The sequence below is a fragment of the Gopherus evgoodei genome, chromosome 3 (genome assembly GCF_007399415.2).
Source record: "Gopherus evgoodei ecotype Sinaloan lineage chromosome 3, rGopEvg1_v1.p, whole genome shotgun sequence".
In the NCBI taxonomy this organism is placed as follows: Eukaryota; Metazoa; Chordata; order Testudines; family Testudinidae; genus Gopherus; species Gopherus evgoodei.
Window position 1 is genome coordinate 212,632,253 of NC_044324.1, and position 25,828 is coordinate 212,658,080.

General features: G+C 44.3%; 1 protein-coding gene across 1 annotated transcript in view; it reads right to left on the minus strand.

Annotated features, from left to right (window-relative positions):
• The window catches only part of SPTLC3 (serine palmitoyltransferase long chain base subunit 3), an 82,259-nt gene that overhangs the window by 17,344 nt on the left and 39,087 nt on the right, over positions 1-25,828 (minus strand). The window contains exons 7-8 of the mRNA XM_030554311.1: positions 13,332-13,551; positions 11,105-11,231 (exon numbers count right to left, since the gene is read on the minus strand). Of these exons, the coding sequence (XP_030410171.1) occupies positions 11,105-11,231; positions 13,332-13,551 (347 nt within the window). The remainder of the gene's footprint in view (positions 1-11,104; positions 11,232-13,331; positions 13,552-25,828) is intronic.

The window sequence follows — 25,828 nt, forward strand, 5'->3', positions numbered from 1 at the left end:
GATAGTAAAATGAAAACTTTAATAGGCTGCAAAAAAATTTGGAAAACAATAGCTGTTCTTCTCCCCTAAACAGTTACAGATGGACTGATTTTCTTTCCTTCTCTGGTTCCACTATAGAAGTAACACATATGTACCTCCATGTGCACTAAATCACAAATAAAACACTGTAAAACCAGGGTGCCTAAAGGAAATGAACTCTAAGATAACAGTTCTGTATAAAAACAACTTTGTTATGGATTAGGGAGAAGCAAATGGATTTTCTTCTACACTAACACCATCTATAAATCAAATGATTTGGACTAATACTCCTGCTAAATAAGCCTTTAAGGACGAGAGTCAGTCTAATTTTAACTGTGAATTGCTGTAAAACACTTTTCAGAGAAAAAAGCAATGGTAATTTCAAATAAAGGGCAGAGAAGTGGAGGAATTGTACAAAATGCTGTTGATTTTTTTTATTGGCTAGGTATGCACAGGCACTTACACACAAATATTGATAATGCAGTATCACATATACTAAAAGCACCTTGCATGAAAACAGGGAGAGAGGGACAAGCTCTTGCAGTGCATATTACCAAACACAGGTGATTAATCACAAAGCATGTCAGTCCCTCAGCTGAAAGCCAGCCAGCACACATTGCACTACATCTGTAACATATTAGGTATTACTGAAATGCCAAGGATCTAAATGCATTTAGGAAAGGCAAGTCTCTCTTTTGTGTTCCTCAGACTGATTACCCACTGACAATTGGAGTAATAGGACAGCAGCAAGCTTCTTCTGGAACTGCCAGGGAATTAAAAGCTCTGCTGTCTGTAGAAGGAAGAAGGTACTCTGCCGTGCCATGGAATGCTGTATTATTGCCTATTGTAAAAATGAGGTTTTGCTTACTAAGTGCCAATTGTGAACCCCTTGCTCATGCTGAGTAATTCCTATTTCCTTGACTTCAGTACCACTACTGAAGGGAATAATTGCACACAAGTGTGTGCAAAGGAGTTCATAATCTGACTTCATAAGAATAACGGTGAGATTTATTCCGTGTTAGTCTGTGGATCTCTTTCACAAGCCCTTTCTCTAATGCTTAATTTGAGACTAAAGGGGAGATCATTATTGTGCAAGGGATTATCAAAAGCACCCAGCATTGGCCTCTGTCCAGGTATGCCAGAATGGGGGGAGGGCGGGAGCCATGGCCCCATCACTTTTAAAAGGGAGAGGGCTATTCCTTCCCACTTTTTACCATCTATAAGGGTGAGTGATGGGGGAGAGGGCATGGAGAAGTGCAAGTGAAGTGCGGGGTCAGGGAGGGGAAGGAATCATAGAATATCAGGGTTGGAAGGGACCTCAGGAGGTCATCTAGTCCAACCCCCTGCTCAAAGCAGGACCAAGCCCCAACTAAATCATCCCAGCCAGGGCTTTGTCAAGCCTGACCTTAAAAACCTCTAAGGAAGGAGATTCTACCACCTCTCTAGGTAACCCATTCCAGTACTCCACCACCCTCCTAGTGAAAAAGTTTTTCCTAATGTCCAACCTAAAGCTCCCCCACTGTAACTTGAGACCATTACTCCTTGTTCTGTCATCTGTTACCACTGAGAACAGTCTAGATCCATCCTCTTTGGAACCCTCTTCCAGGTAGTTGAAAGCAGATATCAAATCCCTCCTCATTCTTCTCTTCCGCAGACTAAACAATCCCAGTTCCCTCAGCCTCTTCTCGTAAGTCATGTGCTCCAGCTCCCTAATAATTTTTGCTGCCCTCTGCTAGACTCTTTTCAAATTTTCCACATCCTTCTTGTAGTGTGGAGCTCAAAACTGGACACAGTACTCCAGATGAGGCCTCACCAATGTCAAATAGAGGGGAATGATCACCTCCCTCCCTCTGCTTATATAGCCCAAAATGCTGTTAGCCTTCTTGGCAACAAGGGCACACTGTTGACTCCTATCCAGCTTCTCATCCACTGTAACCCCTAGGTCCTTTTCTGCAGAACTGCTGCCCAGCCATTCAGTTCCTAGTCTGTAGCAGTGCATGGGATTCTTCCGTCCTAAGTGCAGGTTCTTGTTGAACCTCATCAGGTTTCTTTTGGCCCAATCCTCTAATTTGTCTAGGTCCATCTGTATCCTATCTCTGCCCTCCAGCATATCTACCACTCCTCCCAGTTTAGTAGAGGCAGAGTGGGGACAAGTCCTTGGGAGAAGAGGTGGAGGAGGGGCAGAGCCTCAGAGGAAGAGGTGGTACAAGGGTGGGGGTTTGGAGAGAAGGGGCAGTGAGGGGGCAGGGCCTTGGGGGAAAAGGAGGTGTGGGGGCAAGGGGCAGTTGCCCCCACTTCAAGGGAGCTTCTGCCACTCCTGTCTCTGTCCCAGTGGTGGAATGAATGGAGGAAAGCAGGGGTGACTGCACCCCTAGCAGCCATTAAGTGTATGCGTGGCGCCTTTTGAGGCACAGAGAGTGAGTCTGCCCTACACTCACACTGTAGCGGTGGCTCCTGGCCTATGGAGGTAGGCCCAGCTTCCCACTCTGGGTATTGCAGCATGGTGCACGAGGTTGCATAGTGCCCAAACTGAAGTGTTGCCAGGTTGCAATGCCTGGAGGAGGGGGCTGGGCCTAGCCCTGCATGATGGGAGCCGCTTCTGCCAAGTGAATGAAGGGCAGGTTTGCTCTTCAGCTCACCCCCAATGAGCCATCACCCCACCCCCTGCCCTCCAGTGGCAAAACCTCACTCCACCACTGATCTATTCCCACTGATGTGAACAGAAAATCTTCCACTGACTTCAACTGGAGCAGCGTTATGCCAGCGTTGAGTACTTTTGAAAGCCTTACTCTATAAGCCTATTACTCAAGTTACCTTGCTTGTTAGAATCAATAGTCCATTGTTCTCTATGGGCGCAATTCTCCTACATATAGGGTGAGGAGTACCTTACTCTGCAGGTGGCCAGGGCTGGCGCAATCCATTAGGTGACCTAGGCGGTCGTCTAGGGCGCTAATGTTTGGGGGGTGGCGACCGCGGTGGCTGGATCTTCAGCCACCCCAGTCGTCAGCGGTATTTCGGGGGCAGGACCTTCCACAGCCTCTGCTGGGGGTGCCATTTCAGGGGCGGGACCTTCCACCGCCTAGGGTGCCAAAAAAGCTAGCAGTGCTCCTGCAGGTGGCGCCATTGAAATCAGCGCGATTACGTTCAGTGTTTGTTCTGCTTCAGCTTGAGTACGGGCGGCAGAATCCAACTTGCCTCATCATCTGCTGCTGAGAAAATGGCTGTGATGCAAGGCCCTGATCCAGCCAGGCACTTAAGCATTTTAAGCAGATCACACATGGGTAGTCTCATTGCATTTAATGAGAATATTCATAGGCTTAAAATTAAGCATGTCCTAAAGTGTTCTGCTGGATCAAGACCTAAGAGAAGCTATTGCAGTTCATAATAAAAGACAAAAAGAAAATCTTAGGGATTAGAAACTAATGTAGTTCATAATGGCTCCACTTGTGCAAGCTGTTGTGAGTGACTGCCCACACATCAGCTTGCAGCATTAAGGCCTCAGATTTTACAAGAGACACTGACAGCCATATTTAGTTTTACAAAACATTAAAGGCCAGATTTTCAAAAGAGCTCAGCTCCCATTTAGCACTGAGCTGTCAGGAGCTGAGCTCTTTTGAAAATCTGGTGCCAATTGTGGGTGCTGAGCATTTTTGAAAATCTGGTCTTATGTTTTTACAAAACCCAAGACAAATGTAAATGTTTCCAGGGATTCATCACCAATTTTAAAAATAAACCTTTAAAAAACAAAAACATATTCCCCTGCAGGTTTTGCAATCCAAATATGCCAGCTTTGATCTAGTACATGAGAAATCAATTCTGACTACAAACTACTAGTTCCATTTTCAATTTCCAAGCAGAGAGAGAAATTGTGATACAGAGTTAAACCAAAGACCATAAAAGTTATTTGCATTTTAAAAATATCCCATCTGTTTTAATAATCTTAGGTATTGTTTTGTAACATGCATGAGGACAGTAGCTTCTTAAGAATATATTTAAAATTTGACAGAGTTCCATAAAAGCATATAGTAAGGAATGCTACTTTATTGTTAATTAATTACCATATATTAAATAGAAAAAATATGACTTTTTAAATGCTTTATTAGCAAGTTACATCACTACATTGTATTCTTCGTCAGTATGGAAACTGCTTTTGTTTGTTAGCAGTCTTAAATCTGTCCACTTTGTGGTTCTGTTTTTTTACCTATCAAATTTAAGTGTAAAAATATGCTCGTGATGGTCTCAGTAAAAAAAGAAAAGGTCCAAGGTCACAGCTGGAAGGGGCTAGCATGGCTTTCTCAGACCTAATCCTAGCCGAGAAGCTCTGTCAGTGCCTTTACAGGCAAGTACACATAGTATAAGCTATCATTAAAAATCAGACAAAGTCCAAGTATTCTGAGCCAAGTGCAGGCTCATCTAGGGGCTAAAACTGCTAAGGCAGCTGTTGAGTTTCCTGAGGTATCTCCAGTGGTGTAATGAGAATCCATGAAGAGAAGGTATAAAGAATATATATATAATCCAAACTAAAAAGTGAATGTCATGGGAACTTCTGCTTCCCATATCTCATATGAATGAAAAAGGGTATATTTGAGATGAAAAGGCAATGCAAATTAAAAAGGGATAAAATGACTTACAAACAAACAAACAAAAAACACCGCAAACTATCCTATAGAATAGTATAGAATGCTGCATGGTATTAGTGAGGGATATAGTTACAGCTGTGAAAGGTTCATACAGGGATTAGACACTTGTATTCTATTAACAATTGTATTATATGAACGACAACAGAACATTTGCAGTTACTCTATCTAGGATAAAAATTGCAAATGCTATGAGTCTTCAAGCTTTAGTGCCTGAACTGACATACACTCAGGGAGAGGTTTCCTCCTCTTCAACTAAGGCCATGTCTACATCTAAAATTTTGCAGCGCTGGTTGTTACAGCTGTATTAGTACAGCTGTATAGGGCCAGCGCTGCAGAGTGGCCACACTTACAGCAACCAGAGCTGCAAGTGGTGTTAGATGTGGCCACACTGCAGCGCTGTTGGACGGCTTCAAGGGGGGTTCGGGGAACGCGAGAGCAAACCAGGAAAGGAGACCAGCTTCGCTGCGGTTTGCTCTCGCGTTCCCCGAACCACCCTGCAAACCGCAGGGAAGGAGACCTGCTTGCTCGGGGGTTCGGGGAACACGAGAGCAAACCGGGAAAGGAGACCAGCTTCGCCGTGGTTTGCTCTCGCGTTCCCCGAACCACCCTGCAAACCGCAGGGAAGGAGACCTGCTTGCTCGAGGGTTCGGGGAACGAGAGAGCAAACCGGGAAAGGAGACCAGCTTGATTACCAGAGGCTTCCTCAGGTATGCTGGGATACCTGCTTATTCCACGGAGGTCAAGAATAGCGCTGGTAAGTGTCTATACTTGATTACCAGCGCTGGATCACCAGCGCTGGATCCTCTACACCCGAGACAAAACGGGAGTACGGCCAGCGCTGCAAACAGGGAGTTGCAGCGCTGGTGGTGCCCTGCAGATGTGTACACCTCCTAAGTTGCAGCGCTGTAACTCCCTCACCAGCGCTGCAACTTTCTGATGTAGACAAGCCCTAAGAATGCTATAATACTGCACAAAAGGCCAGAGGCATTACGGAATTTTTCACCATTTTCTGAATCCCCTGACATAGGCCGTTGTGGAGGCAGAATACTTAACTAGATGTACCATTAATTAGAGTGAGCCTGGCATTTCCTGGTTTCGATTTGCTCAGTTAACAAGAGAAAACAAGGCAGAATGAAGGGTATGCAGTAATGTACTCATGGATTCTGTAAAATTGTTACAGGCCATCTAGCGTACATAAGATAGTCAAGAGATATTGGTGACATGATCATTAAATGATGTGTAATGGCTTCAGGACTCTATCACAAATTCTGCCAGGTATTCATTTGTAGATACATTTTGGGGGAGACCTTGTATTTCCTGCACCTCGTTTTAGTTATGTAATGTGGGAGTTTTTGAATGATAAAATGGAACATTCCACTGAAAGTAAAACACATTTTGCCAGTGGATTCACAGTTATTTGCTAACAGTAGAGGAATGGTGAGACTCAGGACTCCTGGGTTCTATTCCATGTTCTGAGAGGAGTATACCGTACTGTACTCCTGTCCCACCCAAGCCTGAAATCTTCTGCTCCTGCCCCTCCAATATATCCATGTCCCAGTTTTAGACCTTCCCCTCCCAATCCAAACTGCAACCCCTTCTTAGTCCCAATCTTCCCCTTTATCCCAATGTCCTTCAACTCCATCCCCTTATCTCAGTCCACTACCTTCCCACCAAACTCTAACAAGTCTCTACAGAACATGTGAAATGGAGATGTTTCAGATACTCACGTTTGGGTGGATTTTCACAAAGATGGCAAAAGGCCATCAGGATGACTTTGTGTCAAGTTTCAAAGCATGGAAGTGTTAGAGCCACTCAATGAAACATCTATACATTGTTTTGCCTGTGTTAAATATTCTTATGTTTCCCTAACTTTATTGAGAGAAACAACAGAACTTTTTTTGTTGAAATAAATAAATAAATAAATTTGGCTATAGGCAGACACCTGGCATCCATGGAAAATTTCAGCCTGAAAGGTTGAAGTTTGGCAAAGTTATAAAAAACTGAAAACAGGAGCTTATCATCGAAACTGTTGGGGAACACAGACTGCAGATATTGATACCTGCAATGCCTTTAATTAATTATATTAAATATATATATAAACAAGGAGTCCTTGTGGCGCCTTAGACTAACAAATTTATTTGGGCATAAGATTTCATGGGCTAGAGTCCACTTCATCACCACTACTGCACACATGTATCTACTCATACCCTCCAGTCATGCATCCGTTAATTAGGTCTTGGAAATTCAAACCTTGTTTTCCTTTTCAACCAAGCATAATCATGCTAAAGCAAAATAACTGCAGAAAAAACAACAGCAAATCGATCATTTTGATACATGAGAAGGTAAACACAAACACTGGCTGCATTTCTGGGCTTTGATTACATCCAATGTGTAAGCACATTTCTCTTGCTCTACTCCTAGTCAGATATTTACCAGATCAAGGCAGAGTTACTTTAACAACTAATGGAAGGCAGGGTGGAAGCCGTATAACTAACTTGGGAAATGTAGAACAAAACTGAGCAAAGCACTAGAAAATATACTACAGGGAATAACCTGGAAGTTGTAAGGGACTGACTAAATGATCAAATAGGTCTTACCCTGTCTGATTTCTGCACATCTATCATTCTAGGATCCAAAGATGAAGACAACTGTAAGAACGGGACAAATTTACTCATTTTCCACTAAGGTATTTCACTGTCTCTCTCTTTGTTAAGTTAACATGGAATAACTCACCAAGACTTATTTTCTTTCCTTTTCAAAATATTTAATACATGTGCTGGCAGTTTTCCTAGATATCTGAGAGTCAGCACCTCTCCACCTACAGGAATATCTGTTGGAGGGGAAACACTTTGTGAGGCTCTCCTTATAGAGATCCCCCCAAACGATTCTGTGGGGAATGGGAGCAGCTTTACTCCCATGCAATGAATTCCATTCTCACAATCCAACAGACCCTCAGGAAGAGGCCATCCCTCCTCACTCGCTCTGGGGTTCCAGACTCATCTCTGTTCCATGATAACACACAATTCATTGCAACTTGCCTACTGGGGCCTCCTCTGCCACTGGGACCTACCCTGAAATGGAGGTTTCCCCAGTACAGAGGAGTCTGTGAAAAAAGTAATATGGTCTGCAGCCATGTTATCTTTCCTGGGTAATCGTCACAGGGCTCTTGGAAGACCCACACCCAACTTTACCCATTCCTCATGAAGACCCCATTCTTCATAGAGTTTTCTGTGTGGTCCTTAATTTGGGGTTGGGAAGAGAAATGTGTGCATAGAGGTGGATTACTTAACCTTCTGCATGGGAAAGATAAACTCCATATGTCGATGGTTTCTTCTATTTTGGGATTTAGGGATGCCATTTTGTCTGAGTTGAGACTTTCCTGTCATGTGGCATATTGCCCCACAAGGATCATTCAAAAGTTAACAGCTGCTATTTTATATTATATCAGTGCACAAGGGCCCTGCTGTGATAGGTGCTAAGCGAACATCTAGGAAGATTCAGCCAGAGCACGCGCTCTCTCTCCCTCTCTTTCTTTTTACATTCTGAACCACAATCTCTGTTCCTGATGCCAATGCAGCATCAAAGCCTGATGACCTGATGCCCAATACATTTGTATTCTTTACAAGGCAAATTAAAATAAATTGCCAGAGTTAACAGATATGCGAAGCAACTCAGTTCATGTAAAAATACATTGTGTTACTAAACTACATTGCTGCTGACAGAACTTTTTCTGAAACTCTAATCCTCCAAATCACCTAAGGGTGGCCAGCTTTAAAGGCCCTCTCTTGAACCCAGATCTCCTATCCGAGTGCCCTACACTGTACAGAGAATCATGTTACCCCAAAGCCATTTGTAAACAGCTCTGAAAGGCTGAGATTAGAAATGCTCTACAGATATAATGCTTTACATACTATGGGTCTTAGGCCCTAAAGACATAACTCTTGAAAAGGGTTAGTACAATATTGCCCTCTGTTGGCGAGCATTTTTATAAACCTGATTCAGAGGATTATATAATGTGTCAGGACCATATGAATGTACAGGAGGTAAAATACAAGGAGTACATCAGAGTGAGTCTCTTATATCAGATTTTACTATCCCCAATCCATATCTTTCAAATCGGAGAGTATAACAACTTCTTTAATCCAGTTTGGATTATTTGCCTAAATGACTATATCCTTTCCCCAGCCTGCAGGCATCCCAATGGAATATTTCTAGATTCCAAGTAACCTTAATTTTTGCTAGTGCACTGAAGTGAATTTTGGTATTTTGGGCCAGATTCTCCATTCCTTCTTTTTTTGCACTGGCACCTTGCAAATGCTGGCCTGGACCAGAGGACCCATTGGCCCCTGGTGAAAATCTAAGTAGCCCCAGGCCTGCTCTAAATTGTACTGGTTTGCAACAGTGCTCTATGCGCCATTGCATCAGTAAAAAATAGTTGGAATGCAGTCTGATGTGGCCATGCCTCCATCACTCTCCATCCCCTGCTTGCCTCCAGGGCTGGTGCAACCATTTGGGCAACCTAGGCGGTCGCCTAGGGCGCTAGGATTTGGGGGGCGGCATTTTCTTCGGCAGTGACCGCGGCGGCCGGATCTTCGGCCGCCCCAGTCGCCACTGGCATTTAGGCGGAGGGAACTGGGGCAGGGGAGCGCGGGGAGGGCCACTGAAGCAAGTAAGGGAGGGGGGCGGCACGCAGGGGAACTCCCCGCCCCAGCTCACCCCTGCCCTGCCTCCTCCCCAAGCACACCGTGGCTGCTTCACTTCTCCTGCCTCCCAGGCCTGTGGCGCCAATCAGCTTAGGCGCCGCAAGCCTGGAAGGAAGAAGAAGTGAAGCAGCCACGGTGTGCTCGGGCTGCTTGTGCTCGTAGCAGGGGTGAGCTGGGGCAGGGGGTTGCCTTAGGGAGGAGGGTGGGGAGCTGTCGCGGGGGGCGCCTCAGGGAGGAGGTGGGGAGCTGCCGTGGGGTGGGGCGCAAGGTGGAAGTATCGCCTAGGGTGCGAAACATCCTTGCACTGGCTCTGTTTGCCCCACAACCCAGGACTATGAGGGAGGGCTACCAGCAAGTCATTGAGTAGCTCTTCTCTAGGCAGGGACACCTACTACAAGAAGATTCTACCTTCTTTATGCTGCTGAACCAGCATAAATGAGCTGCTGTTTGGGACACAGTCTGGCTCTTCAAGTGTATATGTTATACACAAAATTGCAAAATCCACATTATTCTCCCTGAACACCTCCAGAAAATTAAAATGCATTGGTACATCAGCTATTACCCCTGGGTTAGGATAAATGTAAGTCCTAGGAGCTTGGATATATGTCAGTAACATACTGCTTTAGTAGCAGATTGCTACATAACACAGTTGTTCTATAGTTTATGTAGTGTACATTATATAGAGACTCTGATCCTTGGCTACATTAAAGTAGATCCCCTATCACAGAAGGAATACAAATAAGACTTATCTTCCATAAATGACATCAACACACTTTTACTGCAGTTTCTCCAGAACTTGGGGACAAAGCATTATTTGAAAACAAATTTAACTTCAGGACACTGCAGTCTAGTTACAAACTGAAGTGTGACATTAATGTCATAATTTTAGTAGTACCATCATGTACAGTGTCACACCTGGGTAGACAGCCTATGGCATGGTTTCAACTGTTTGCTGTTTCAAACATTTACATTCATCAAGAACCTCATACAGCAACCCCTCTATTGAGACAAGGCTGAGCTTGAAACTCCAGGAATGGTCTCTAAGTAGTATTTTTATTGCAATATCTAAGCCCAACAAGATGATTAATGAGAGATCCTCAGCTTTAACTCTGAACTCATGCTGTGAAGTCAATCATAAGATTTAAAGAGTTTATATCCTTTTCATATACATTTTTTGGAAGCTATGTGGCCTAGTGGCTAGAAAAGGCAATTGAGAGCAAGGACTCCAGAGGGGCACTTCCATCTCTGCCACTGTCTTGCTCTGTGACCTCAAACATATCACCTAACCATAGGGTGACCGGACAGCAAATGTGAAAAATCGGGACAGGGGTGGGGGGTAATAGGAGCCTATATAAGAAAAAGACCCAAAAATTGGAACCGTACGTATACAATCGGGACATCTGGTCACCCTACCTAACCACTGCGTGCCTCAGTTTACTCAACAGCAAAACAGACATCTTCTTGCAGGAGTGTTGTGAAGCTTAGTTTGATAATGGTTTCCAGTATACTCTGAGGTCATTGATGAAACTGTGCATAAGTATGTAGAAGTATGATTAAAAACACCCAGGGGCATGCCAGGATGGATATGATAGACAGTGCAATTTGAATGCATTTACACTGCAGCTTTTACCATACTTTTCTACTGCCTTTGGGACCTTTGTTGTTGGAAGATATTTTTTGCTCCCTGTCAGTAAATGCTAAGATTATAAATAAAATGTGTGTAGTTAATAAAAGGGGTCTTACCTTGGGTTGTTCCGTCTAGTCCCATGACACATTTCATCGCCCGGATGATCTGCTCTGCTACAGGTGGACACATAGATGTGGCGTAAATAGCACTGTGGGAGTGAGTTCGTAAAAAATCCACAAGTTCCTTAAACAAGTGAAACAAAATTTGAATTAACTTTGAGTTGTCAGGAGAGCAGAACAGGGTCTTAACTACTGATACAGGTGAAATCATACGGCAATCAAGGATATTTGACCAAGACATTTCATGACTGATTTATTTTCTTAATTGTTATTAAAAATCTATGGTCTGAAGAAATACAGGTGATACTTGGCAAACGTAAATCCTTTAAAATCTGAGCTATGCACCCACAGCTGAAACAAAGCTACAAACGAGAATACTACCTGGCTTATATGATGAGAATCTTTACAGAAGTGGAGTGGAGCGGGGAGAGAGGAACCTGGCCTCACTGAGGGACTAATGAACAAGCTGCATTTAAGGGTACGTCTTTACTACCCGCCGTATCGGCGGGTAGCAATCGATTGCTCGGGGATCGATATATCGCGTCTCATCTAGACGCGATATATCGATCCCCGAACGCGCTTATATCGATTCCGTAACTCCACCAACCCGAATGGAGTTGCAGAATCGACAGGGGGAGCCGCGGACATCGATCCCGCACCCTGAGAACGGTGAGTAATTCTATCTTAGATACTTCGACTTCAGCTACGTTATTCATGTAGCTGAAGTTGCGTATCTAAGATCGATTTTCCCCCGTAGTGTAGACCAGCCCTAAAATACAGAATTGTCCCACCTTTCAGAAGGATGAATGTGATGTGCCAATGGCAAATAGTGCAGTTTGTCTCCCATTGGATTTAGCAGAAGAAAAGTAACCTAACTAGTGTCTGTATTCAACTTCACGATAGTCTTATTAGTTTGTCTTTAATATAAGGCTGAACAGGGCCGGCGCTTCCATTAGGTGACCCTAGGCGGTCGCCTAAGGCACCAGGATTTGGGGGGTGGCATTTTGTGCGCTCCCCACAGGGCGCACAGGAGCTTCCAGTTCCGCTCCTGTTGCGCCGCCAAAGAAGGACCTTTTGCCGACGTGCCGCGGAAAACAGCGACAGGCAATTGAGCAGCTCAATGACTGCCACTGTCGCCTGCGGCATTTCGATGGAGGGTCCTTCTTCGGCAGCACGATGGGAATGGAACCGGAAGCTCCCGCGCACCCGGTGGGGAGCGCACAAAATGCCGCCCCCAAAATTCTGTCTAGGGCGCCTGAAACCCTGGCACCACTCTTGAGGCTGAACCCTACCTAGTAGTTCCACCAAAATCCACGGCAACTCTCTATTGCGACGTGCTTCCCCACTTTAACGCACTCCTTAGTCCTTGACACATGCTTCTGCATAAGCTTAAAATGAAAACAGGCCCCAATCGTGCAATTGGATCCACCACCAGCCTGAACCCCAGCACCTGTGCAGATCACTACAGACTTAAATGGGACTCGATGTGGGCATGGGGATTTGTGCTAGTGGCTCCGAGTGCAATTCTTAGGCCCTGATGCTGCAGTGACACCTCCCCTGCTACTTACCTGAGCCAAAGGATTTTATACAAACTAGGAAAAGTCATAGGTAGGTGGGCCTAGTTACAGGACATAAAGCTTTAAGGCCTTGTGTGCACAGGAAAGTTTTACCAGTTGTACTGATATAGTTTACAGGTATAGTTATACCTAGCGTGACCACCTGTCCTGATTTTATAGGGACAGTTCCAATTTTTGGGTCTTTTTCTTATGTAGGCTCCTATTACCCCCCACCCCCGTCCCGATTTTTCACAATTGCTGTCTGGTCACCCTAGTTATACCAGCATAATCCCAAACTGGGCATGCAAATCTGTACATTGAAGTATATCTAGCCAAGCTCAGAGCTGGCTGAATATCCCCAAGACAATGAACAGCAGCATTATTTGTAAAGCTCTCCATCTAGGTTTGGGAAAAAAGTACCAATAGAACAGCAAATTACCTAATATGAATGTCAAACAAAAATAAGAAAACTGAGTATTTTACCCATTCCAACGTGCAGAATAGCTGAACAGTTCAATCATTCATTTGGGATCCAGACAGGAGCCGTGCATTCTCTCTAATAGCACTAGTAAATGGCAGATTGTATGGAAAGGCAGCTATATATGCCATGCACAGATAGGAAGCCATTTGTTTTGGTGTCAAACAGAGACTAGAAGTTTTGTATTTACCTTCTTGCCAGCTATGTATCCTCCAGCTGCTCCAAAGCTTTTGGTGAAGGTACCCATCAATACATCGACATCTTCAGGGTTCATTCCAAAATATTCCACGACTCCCCGGCCGGTGGGTCCCACAGCACCAATGCTGTGAGCTTCATCCAAGTAGAGGTAGGCTTTGTATCTCTTCTTCAAGGCGACTATCTCTGGCAGGCGCACAATGGAACCTTCCATGCTAGAGAATGAGAATTGCTAGTGAACCTTTTAATCCTCTGCTCTCTTTAAATATTAGCACTCTGGTACACATTATGGACCACAGGGTTACCCTGATACCAAAAAGGGCCTCTTTAAAGCTCAAACCAAATTCGTAGCTCAAAGAAAAACTGGGAAGTCTTTATGCCCATTGCTGAGCAGGCAGTCACTCACATGAGCAGTCCCAGTGACTTCCTTGGTCTTTTGCAACTTATCAGCCCTACTTCTGCATGCAGAAAAGAGAAGGGAAGGGTTCAAATGATATGCTGGACTTTATCCATCTTAGTGCATATAATTCATTACAACCCCCCCCCACAATTAGAAGGTATTTGCAACTCTGGCCCCCACTTATGTCTATATGCCACTCTGACAACATTTACAGGTTGTAAAGGCAACAAATCCAGACAGAATTCCCCCAGTGCAGAAGTCTAGGGTAGCACAGGTGGGAGCCAGGGACAGAAAGATTTATATAGATTAGCTTTAGAGCATCCCACAGGCACGTGTGGGGGAGGCTCCCTAACTTAGGGTAGACTTGGCTCTTGGAGAAGGAACAATCTGGGAGGCACAAAGGCGACTTAAAGTGATCTTTGATCCTTCGCTCCTAGTCTGTTTCTTTCAGGGGACATACATACAATCTAGCACTGTACAGGAAAAGATCCTTAATATTTTATGTTTTTTCTCTTTAAGAGAAGAGCAGAATTCAATATGCTGCATTGATACATTAACAGCATCTTGAGACTCCTAGGGAAAAAAAGGATAAGAAACCCAGTGCACTCTCAGTAGTTACCTCAAAAGGGTAGGTGAACAGCAGGAATTACCCTGCAAGACGAACTCCCCAGGAGACAAATTAGAAATCCTCTTTAATGCAAGGCAGTTTAGTTATCCATACCTTTGCTGCAGACACTATTATGCCTTGAAAACCTGGGTGAGATTACTAAGGAAGCTTATCACCAGATACCTTCAGATGCATTCAATAGTTTGTTTTTACAGTGAGTTAAACTTGTTCTCTTGCACTAGCTGTGGTGAGGGGAAAAAACATCTGAAAAGTGCTAACATATTTCATACCAAAAGCAAAGGTGCTGTGTGCCAAGCAAAACCTACATTCTGTGGGGAGGCCCCCTGCTCAGGTGGGTCAAATTGGAAATCTTGAGGCAGCTCCAGCTAAACTGAAAAATGGAGCCTGTTCCTGAATTAAATGTGCAAATGAGTAATACAGTCAGTATGGCCTCCCGGCATTATTTATCTCGATATCAGTTTCCAACTGTTTTATGCTACCCTCACAGATTTTAGTATTTGCAATATGTAGCTGCATTGTACAAGTTACAAGGGAGAAAATGGAGGTTTGGCAGTCAAGTAGGCGACAACAGGCTTTTGGCACAGGGGAGGCTTTTCATGATTTTGGCCTCTTTTCTTTCCCTCACTCTCATGGGCAGGGTTGTAGGTAACTTGAAAGTTTTGGGAGGGCTTGAACCTCTGCTCCCTAAATCTAGTTAACTCTTGACAATGAGAAGCCATTCCTCTCCCAATACCTGGCACTACAACCAATACATAATAATAATACAATGGACTTTGCATTACTTCCATGTTTCAGCTAAAACATCCAGCAATGTCATAGTATATTCACATAGCCCATGTTGATCAATGAGGGCAAATTACACCACTGTCTGAGTTATTGTTTCAGGGGGTCTGCAGATGCAGGAAGACTTTCTGCATTTGTTTACATTTGGAAGTTTATTTCCACAGCTAGAAGGGCTAAAATCTTAATTTACAGCAAAATCATGTGATTGCTCAATCCTGGAATACAGAGAGCTTAGTTAAATTCCCTCTCCTGATATATGACTGCCAGGAGATTTTAAATGTGAAGATAATTTGATGGAATTGTTTTCACACAGTATGACCTAATGATGTAAGTAGGAGTTAATTGTTTTTAGTCTAAATAGGGTAGTGAAACGAAGAACCTATTAGTGTTCTTGAAAGATGCTGGCTTCCTGGGATGGTGGCCAGAGGCTACCAGAACAACAAAAGGCCCAGTTCTTCCACAGAATGACCAAAACACAGGCAGCTTTACTGCAGGTTTCCCTGCATGCTGCCCTGCTAATGAGCCTCAACCATCCCTTGGTGGGACCAGCTCTAGAGACAAGAGACCAGTTTGGTTTCTGTGCCCATTCTGTCCTTGGCCTCTCTGCTGACCTTTGGTGATTGCGGAAGAAGGCTTGCAATGGGGACACATCTCTACTTAGAACTAGACTGAGACTAAACTCATTTAACATAGGCCACGGAGCAGCCCTTATGGAAGGTAAAACTTCCAGTAAATATTACCCTGGGCCGGAGTTAAACCAGGGACTTAAAGCTGAAATGAAATGTGTCTGTTTGTTTCATTTTGGTAGTGTCATTCTTACAAAACACTCAGGGCATTTCACAGCTCTGGAAGTCTGAAAGGAGGGAGCTTATGGAAGCTTTAACATCTTTTTGGAGCGGGGAGGGGGTTAAATTGTGTCATTGTGGCCTGACTGAGCAGTAGCATTAAGCTATGCCATCCACTGAGCAATTCAGGGAGGGATTGTGTATGGGGCCTATTCATTTAGTATGGTGCAGGCTGCTCCTCCTCACTCAACTGGTCTTTTCCTCTGTGAGGTAATGAGAAGGAAGTGAGTGAGGCCTTGATTCTGCTTCCTTCCTGTTCCTTTTGGGGCAGTGTGTGCCTTAGGAGAGTGCAAGGACTACAGCAGTGACAGAGGCCCTTACTTCAGCTTCGCAATCTCGTTGGGGAAGCAATCTGTGCACTCCAATTTCCCGCCTCTCTCTCAGGGCGTTCCCACCAGAATCTGGCCCCAAATTAATCTACGAAGCTGAACAATGGGTGCATGCTGTCACAGTCAGGGAAACAAGATTGGGGACAGAAGTCCGACATCGCTGTATTAGTGCCTCAAACCCAGCCCAACTGGAATTAGAGTTCAGACCTGGCCTGGTGAAGTTTTGTATGGTCCTTTCGGCCTATAACTTCTGAAGCTGTTTTCCCTCTGTCTGCAGCCCTCTGCTGTTTGCTCCACAGTGCATTGTAGGGCCAGCCTCCCGCACAAAAACAACCGTGACCTGTTCACAACACTGATGTCTCCTGACCCAGTTACAACAGTTCAGATCTGTACTGCAGACAGGATCTTAACTGTGTTCTGCACCAGGGCTGAAGTGTCGGTTACATACAAGGTTTTAGCTCTGCTGCATAAGTTGGTCACAACATGATTATGTCCCAGTTGCTCTACAATGCCAATGAAGTTTTAACAAGGCCATGAGACAAAAGTGTTAGAAAGAGATCCCCTGGCAAGGTTTGTACAGGACACAAATGATGTCGTTTCTGAATCACTGAGTTTAGGTCCTGATTCAAATCCTATCATAGTTAATGGGATTCTTTCCACTGGCTTCCATAAGCTTTGGAGCCTGAGAGATGGAAGATACATATCACTGTAGGTCAACTAATCCTCTTTGTCTGGTAATGCAGGTTTACTCTATACAGCACACTGACAGCATTTTATCCAGTTTCATTTTAGAATTCTCAGGCAACTGGACTTCTATCATTTTTCTTGGTAGACTGAGGCCTTTTCCATAGCCTTATTCATTGCACTGTCAAGAAGATTGATTTTGCTGATATTCAGACAGCCATTTCCCCTTCTTAATTTCATCACACAACTCCTAGATATGCCAGCGTGTAATACCCTTCCAATCTCTGCAGATTTACTCTAACCCTTCCAGTATTTGAAGACTTATCATATCCCTTTCTTCAGTCATTGCTCAGATTACATATAAATCTTTCCTTATAAGTCAATCCCTTTGGCCCCTTGATCATGTCTGTCATGGGTCTTTAAACTCCTTTCCTCTGATCTGATATACAACTAGATACACACAGTGTACTCATGTTGATCTTGATCTTCCAAAATACACACATTAAATCTTAATCTTTGCTTTTACCATTATTTTCTTTGGTAAACTTTGTCATAGTGTGGCATTTAGGAGACTTGACACAGACTTCTCTATTTTGTGGTTTACAGCAACAGTTTAAAAAGCCAAATAAATTACAGTATTTTGAAATGTTAGGAAGCAGCCATTGATTGATTAACCCCCTTTTGCTGGTCTCTTGCCAGTGACGTAAAATGTTACCCCTTTGGACTAAGGGGCTGGCAATCACCTAATAGCAGGATATAAAAAATTGCCCTAATAGGCTGCCTATAGTACTGGCACTGAATCACAAAAAAACCCTCAAGTATACATGAAAATGCTCTGGATAGTATCCAAGCGATCAGAGAAATACGACCAAGTCAAATTAAAATGAAAATGGAAAAAACCATCGGTTTTGACCATTGTATGTTGCCCCTCAATTGTTACCTTGGGCCTTGGCCCATCTGACTCATAAGTAAATATGTTACTAGGTAGTGAAAACCTACCAGAAACTGAGCAAGAATGCAGTAATTGACTGATCCTGAACCGAAAACAGTAGAAGCCAAGGAAAACACTAGCTAGAATTTAGATAATAGAGACATGATTTAGCAAGTCAATTTAATTCCTGCCATGGACCCTGCCAAAACTTATTCATGCTTTTGTACTGAGGATTGATGGCCATGTGGTCTCTCTCAGCTTGGACTGAATATGGAATAAATTTACTCTCAAACTAGTCCAAGTTATAAGCCAGCTTTCATTAATAGTTACATTTACCTGTGCTGAGCTTTCCTTTTCTGAATGTTAAATACATTTTAAAAACTGAAATGTTTTTTCACTGTTTATTTGACACCCAGCTTGGGTCCTTTATAACCTGTGGGCCAAATTCTGCATTTACTTATCCCCATGCAACTCAGTGGGCTATGGTTCTGAAACACCACTCTGATTTTTCAACACCACGCTGGCTCGCAGTAGCTCTTTTCAATTTTTGCCAGTTTGGTAAATCAAGGTTCATGTGCGGTGTTGATGAGTAGATAACTCTTTCACATACCCTTAACATACCAGTGAGCTTGCAGGAGTGAAAATGAAGGCAGAATTTGACCCTTAATGTTGATCTCATCAGTGTCATATATTGCCATCTTAAAAAAAAAAAAAAAAGGTGGAACGTTACATCCATGTAAAAAGATGCCAAGCCGAACTTGTAAATCAAGATACTTTAACTTGCATTATGGATCTTACCAAGTGATTTTAATTCTATATAATAGTTAGCAATGATGCTCTATTTCTTTAGAGACTCATTCAAGAAAGCAGCATATGACCTTACCAAGAAGGATACTTTAAAGAATTCTTCCCTCCTCCTCACTACTCTGTGTAAGAATGCTAATTTACCAACTGTCAAAACTAAAAAGAACTAAATCTAGCCTACTCAGGTAGTGGAAAGTCTTACTGCTACTTCAAAATCAGAGTCCAGGAAAGGAAAGGTCAGAATATTACCAATATACTGGATTGGTTTTGGTCTGCTAATCTGTACCTAGCAATATTAAATATATGGAGGCTACTTCCCTGTAACTGGATGTTCTTTGAGATGTGTGGTCCCTATCTATATTCCACGTGTGGGGATGCATGCACACCATGAGTCTGAATCTAAAGGTTTTTAGTAAAGAATATCCATTGGTCTGCACAAGCACAATTGTTCTCCTGGTACACAAGGGCAGTGCGGGCCAATATCTCTCCAATTCCTATATTACCAGGAATCCTTCATGATTTGCAGCAGAGGGCATGGAGGGTGGATAGTGAAATGCAGATAGGGACCCACACATCTCAAAGAACCTCTGATTACAGGTAAGTAACCTCCATTTCTTCTTCGAGTGATGGTCCCTATGTATATTCCATCCATGGGAGATTAGTAAACTGTAATCAAATGAGAGGTATGTGTGAGGATGCAGATGGTATGGATGTCTAGTCTTGCTATCCCCACAGCTGCACCTGCAGTAGAAGCCTGCAAAAATGCATAGTGTCATGTAAAGGCATGTATGGATTTCTAGGTAGCTGCCCCGTATATATCTGTAAGGATATATCTTACAGAGATGCTACAGAAGTTGGGGGGAATGTCAGCTAATTGGTAACAAAGGATGATGCAGCTTGGTGTCCATTTACAGAATCTCTGAGCAGATAGACCTTAACCTCTTGATCCCTCTGCTACGGTGACGATATGTTTAGGAGTTTTTCTGTTTGTTTTGCTTTCTAGATAAAATGTCTAGACCAGTGGTTCCCAAACTTGTTCTGCTGCTTGTTTAGGGAAAGCCCCTGGCAGCTTGGGCTGGTTTGTTTACCTGCCGCATGCACGGGTTTGGCCGATCGCAGCCCCCAGTGGCCGTGGTTTGCTGCTCCAAGCCAATGGGAGCTGCAGGAAGAGGTGCGGGCCGAGGGACGTACTGGCCGCCGCTTCCAGCAGCTCCCATTGGGGGGAGCAGCGAACCACGGCCACTGGGAGCCGCAACCGGCTGAACCTGGGGACGCAGCAGGTAAACAAACCAGCCCAGCCTGCCAGGGGCTGTCCCTGCACAAGTAGTGGAACAAGTTTGGGAACCACTGGTCTAGAAAGTTAAGCTGTCACTTCTCATCAGAAGCATGAGTTTCTGGAAAAAATACTGGGTAAGTGAATGGTTTGATTCATGTGAAACTCCAAAATTATTTTGGGAATGGATTTTGGGTGGAGGCGAAGAAAGACCATCTCTTTATGAAAGATAGTATATGCCAGGAGTGCTCTCAGCTTGCTCACCCTCCTGGGATAGAGAGTAGGAAGACAACTTTACCGAGAGATGCAACATTGAACCGGTTGCTAATGGTTCAGAGCGAGGTTTGGTGAGAAGTGAAAGGATGAGATTGAGACCCCATTGTGATGTTGGTCTCCCCACTGGTGGGGAAGCTTTAACAAGTCCTTTTAGGAATCTATTCATTGCAGGATGAGTAAAGATAGTATGGTTCTCAACTGAGGGATGAAAGGTGCTGATTGCTGCAAGATGGATCCATATGGAACTGATTGAGAGGCCCAATGCCTAGGGGCAAGTAGGTATTCCAGAATAACAAGAATCCTAGAGGACTCTGGAGATAGCTGGTGTAGTCATGACCAAAAGGAGAAATGCTTCCATTTGGCCAAGTAGCATCTCCTAGTAGAATCCTTCCTGCTTTGAGAATGGAGTGAACTGCCACTGAATACCTGTGCTCTATGTCAGATGCCCATCCAAATAGCAGGCCTGCAGGTGTAGTGATCCTTGAGAGTGCCTGATTGTACATTGTGTTGCAACAGCAGATCCGGATGCTGTAGGGGGGAGGGGGACCTGGCAGGGGGCAGGGAAGGTGGAAATCCACAGGAGGTCTCAGAACTGTATCTGCTAGTTGGGTGTAGTGAGGATGACCTGAGCCCTGTTGTGACAGATCTCTTGCAGAATTTGTGGTATTGGTAGGGTGAGAGGGAAGGCACACCTGAGGCGGTCTGCACAGGTAGCAGCTGGGCGTTGCCCTTCAGACCACGGCCATAGCTGCTCTGGAGCAGTATGGGGTAGTTTCTTGTTCCCTTGCAAGAAAGAAATCCCAAGATGGTGTTCCCCACTCGGTGAAGATTTCATTCAGAACAGAATTGCAATTCTCCCATTCATGGCCCGTGGAAAAGTGTCTGCTGAGGCTGTCTGCTAGAGAGTTGTGTGCACTTGGTAGTTATATTGCTGAGAGGGTTATATGGTTTATAATATGCCAGTTCCAGAGGATGACTGTCTACACTGAGGGGAGGGAGGAGATCTTGTTCCCATCCTTTCCCCCATTTATTTATGTAGAAGACAGCTGCTCATACTATCTGACACAACCTGGGTATGTGTGGATTGGAGGAGTGGAGGGAATGCATTGCGGGCCCAATAGATTGCCCTTAATTCCAGTAAATTGATATGGATTCTAGCCTCCCCTGGGATCCAGATGCCTTGTGCAGTGTGATTGTCAATATGGGCTCCCCAGCTTAAGAAAGAAACATCTGTGATGATAGTTGCCTCAGGTGTGTGTGTGTGTGAGGAAAGGAACTCCCAGTTGAACTTTCTCTGGATTTGTCCACCAGGCAAGAGAGGCCATAACTTTAGCTAGAATTGCTACTCTAGCACTGAGGTTATCTTTGGTGAGTAAATGGACTGAAGTCAGGTTTGTAAGCAGTGGAGAAGCCTGGTGAATGGTGTTACGTGGCCGCATAAGGCCATATGGCTTAGGAGGGAAAGAGAGGTTCTGACCATAGTCTGAGATGTGAGGGTGATCTATTTTATCAAATCACCCCTGGTATGGAAGCTTTCCAACAGGAAATAGACCCTTGCTGTAGTCAAGTCCAGAGTTGCACCTATGAAACCTATGGACCTCGTGAGAGTCAATGCAGAGTTTTTGTGGCTGACACAGGTTCCCAGGGAAGATAGTAGCTGGAGCAGGAATAGAGCACCAACTGGAATTTCCCACTGGATCTTCCTGTCTGGAGCCATTCATCAAGATATGAAAAGAAAATAAACCTGTGTCTTCTCATCCAAGCCATTACCATTGACAGGACTTTTGTAGAGACCCTGAGTGCAATAGCTAGTCCAAATGGGAGAACTCTGAATTGGAAGTGGTCTTTCTCAATAAGAAATATGAGGATTCTTCAGTGGGACAGGTGAATGTCTATGTGAAAGTAAGCATCTTTCATGTCGAGGGCCACAAACTATGTACCCCCTGTTCCAGGAAGGGAATTATTGATGCTAATGTGACCATATGGAATTTTACTTTTTGGAAGAATACATTTTGTTGGTGTAAATCATGAATTTGTCTCCAACCACCAGACTTCTTGGGGATCAAGACTTACAGGAGTAGAATCCCTTCCCTTGATGTTAGTGTGGCACTCATTCTATGGCTTCTTTCTGGAAGGAGAGACTTTACCTCATGGTGAAGAACTTCCTTGTGAGAGTGGGTTCCTGAGAAGGTGAGAGGTATTGTAGTGGAGAGATGAAATAAACTCAGTTGTTTAGCCGTGGTCTTGTTATTGCCCCTCAGTTGTGAGCGAAGTGCGTAAGGCAGCATAAGGCATGGCAACATAAGAGTTTCGGGGGGCAATAAGGCATGGCATCAACGTCGGTATGCATTCCTTCAGCATACCATCCAAATAACCCCTTGGACAGTGGGTGGGGTGGGGTAGCCATCACAGAGGTGGAAGAAGCCATGTATCTGGGTCTTTGCATACTGCCTTTTGTGTGATGGTTCATAAGGGCACTGGCAATTGAATGCTTGAGGTGAAGGTCTGGACTTGCAGGTTTGCTTCTGATGTTTCCTCTTCAGAGCAGGAGTGTAAATGCCCAGTGACTGGAGGGTTATCCAAGAGACTGTAGAAATGGTCTTTTCAGTAAAGAGTTTAGACGCATCAAAGAAAAGTTCCTTAATGGTTTTCTGGTCTCCTCTGGAGGAATCCAGAGATAGCAGCCACAATTCGTGCCTCATGATTATAGCTTGTGGCAATGGCTCTAGAAAGGGAGTGTCAGCTGCTTCTATTGCCACTTGGAGTGATGTATTGGCCATCAGCCCGCCTTCATCAATGAGGGCTTGGAACTGGGCCCTGTCTTCCTAAGGAAGTTGTCTTTAAAGTGTAGACATTTTGACTAATTCAAGAGATCATATTTTGCTAACAGCACCTAGTAGCTAGCAACTCTGAAGTGGACACTAGCTGATGAAAATATTTTCCTTCCCAAAAGGTGGAGGCATTTAGTCCCCTTGCAGTTGGGGTAATCATAGGGTGCTTTGTCCTGGACCTTTCTGTAGCCGCTTGTGCCATGAAAGCGTTGGGTACTAGATGAATGAATAAAAACTCTGCTCCTTTATCTGGCACAAAATATCATTTTTCGACCCCCTTCAAGGTAGGGGCAAAGGAGGCAGGGGTATGCTACATGGATCTCGCAGGTTGGCCTTTCTAGGGTGACCCATCCGGAGGGCTGGATGATATCCAGTAGGCCATTCTGCGTGTCCTGGACCTCCTCAACAGGTATCTGAAACTCAGTGGCTACTCTCTATAACTGCTCCTGGTACTGCTTGTGGTCACTGGGCAAGGAAGGGGATGATGGAGCAACTTCCTCCTCAGGTGAAGAGAATGACACACCCATCTGAACTGGCAGAACCAGTGGATCCAGCTCAGCTTCTTCCTCCACAAACTTGGATGGAGCTGGTTATTACTTGTTGGGAGAAGAGGGTCGGTCAGTGTGATTCTTGCACAGATCCAGTACATCTGTTATGCGGATCCCATTAGGCTAGTAGGAAGGATTGAGTGATGGGGGAGATCCCCAAGACATAGGGTACTAATGGTTCTCTGAATAGCCATAACCTGAAGAAAGTGGATGGTTCCAAAACCTCCTGTGGTTTCTGTCTGGAGCCTCAGATTTGTTTGACAAAATAATAGATTCCTGCTCTACTGGCGGTGCCATCTGTACCAGTGGTAGGATGCTCTGAGTTGTGGATGCAGTAGGGGGCGATCCTCTTCTTCTCAAAGTGATTTTTTGGGGCATAGGGATGTCTCTAAGCAGGACTGGGCCTGGTAGGAATATTCTACTGTGCGGTAAAGATTTTGGTTCTTCCTGATGTTTGGGGAGCCTCTGAGGAGGGGACTAGCGGATTCAGGGCCCGCAATGGGGTATTCAGAGAATGCCACATGGAGTGAGCTGAAACCATTGAATGGGGTCCCAGCATGGAGCTCTCAGACAGGCCTGGTGGGTACTGATCTTATGGTCTGGTGGATGAAGCCAGAATCAGTACTGTCGGATCCTTTTTCCTTTGCCTTCTTGAATGTCAGGTTTATGTGGAACTAACTCCTTGTGATCCATGTGATCCTTGTGATCCAAATGAGGCCTCATGACCTGCTCCATGAGGTGTTTCAGCAGGTGGAGCGCTTGTTTTTCACTAGTTTGGAGAGGGAAGGAACAGCAGATAATGCCTTTGGGTGAGGCAATAAAGGGCGTGCTGGTGGTCTTTTGCTGACAGAGAAGGAACAGGGGCAGGAGACACAATTCTCTTGGGACGCTTGGCATAGTTCCTCTTTACATGGAGAAGCTTCCCAGGGCATGGAGAACTAAGCTCACTATACTTACTATAAAACAACACTACATTAAACTTAAAAAAAAATCACAAACTATTTACAAATTGTTTTACTGATATTAAAATAGGAAGATTGAAGCAGAATTTTTATTCAGGCCATGAGGTGGTAAGAAGGAACTCAAGAGATGTTGGTTTGCCCTGCTCTTTATATCCTTACTTCAGAGCATGAGGAGAACCACCACACATGTGCGGACCAATGGACCCGGCTTACTGAAGTTCTCTAGACTCAGACACATGGTACGCGTGCATAGTCATGCATACAACACACATAGGGACCATCACTCAAGAAGAACCAGTCCTTCATGGACAGGTCAGCTCTCATCCAATATTGCGTCTAGCCAGTTATGCAATGATATATCACGGTGGCAATGCTGTAGGGATTCCTTCTTGACCCAGTACAGAACTGGCTTGCTATCTGAAGCATGAGCTTCGATTTCTTATTTGCCTACCTCATAAATATACAATAAAGATTTTAAAACTAGCTAATGTTTGGACTAGTTTCTGATGAGATGCTCTAAGAAAGCTAAGTATTATTACTACTTTTACTCTATGCTTTTTGCTTGCACAGATACAAAGGCTATTAGTGGAAATAAATGATCCAGCACTTAAAACAAAAAAACAAGAGATCCCAGGTACAGTATTTGACTCCATGTCCTCCTATGCAGACTTTCTTTGACAAACACTTAGCAGGCCCACACCGAGGTTAGGATTTTTAGTGGAGACTAAGGGAGATAGGTGCCCAAATCCCACTGAAAGTCAGTGGCTGCTGGGTGTCTAACTCCTATAGGCTGCTTTGAATTGGAGCTTTTGAATCAAACTCTCTCTCTGAAGTTTTACATGCTGTGATTGTGCATAACAAGAGAAAGTCACGTGGCTCTTCTGCTTTCTTCAGAAAGAAAATTCTCTGTGAATACTAGCTGCAGATCTAAGGAAAACTATTGCCCAGTGTCCCATTAAATTGGAGATTGATTAAGTGACAAATGCCAGAGCCAGTTGACATTATGGGTCTGTGCAACTGCTCACTTTAACCAATGCATCCATGACACAAAGGTGCCTTCACTTTCCCTTGTTGGTGCACATCCAAAGTAAAGGATTTAAAAACTGAACAAAGTACAGCAGCTAACGGGTTTTCTGTAGGCCATGTGACTGGCAGGCGTATTTGTCATTAAAATGTTGGTGGTCCACTTAATTTCTGC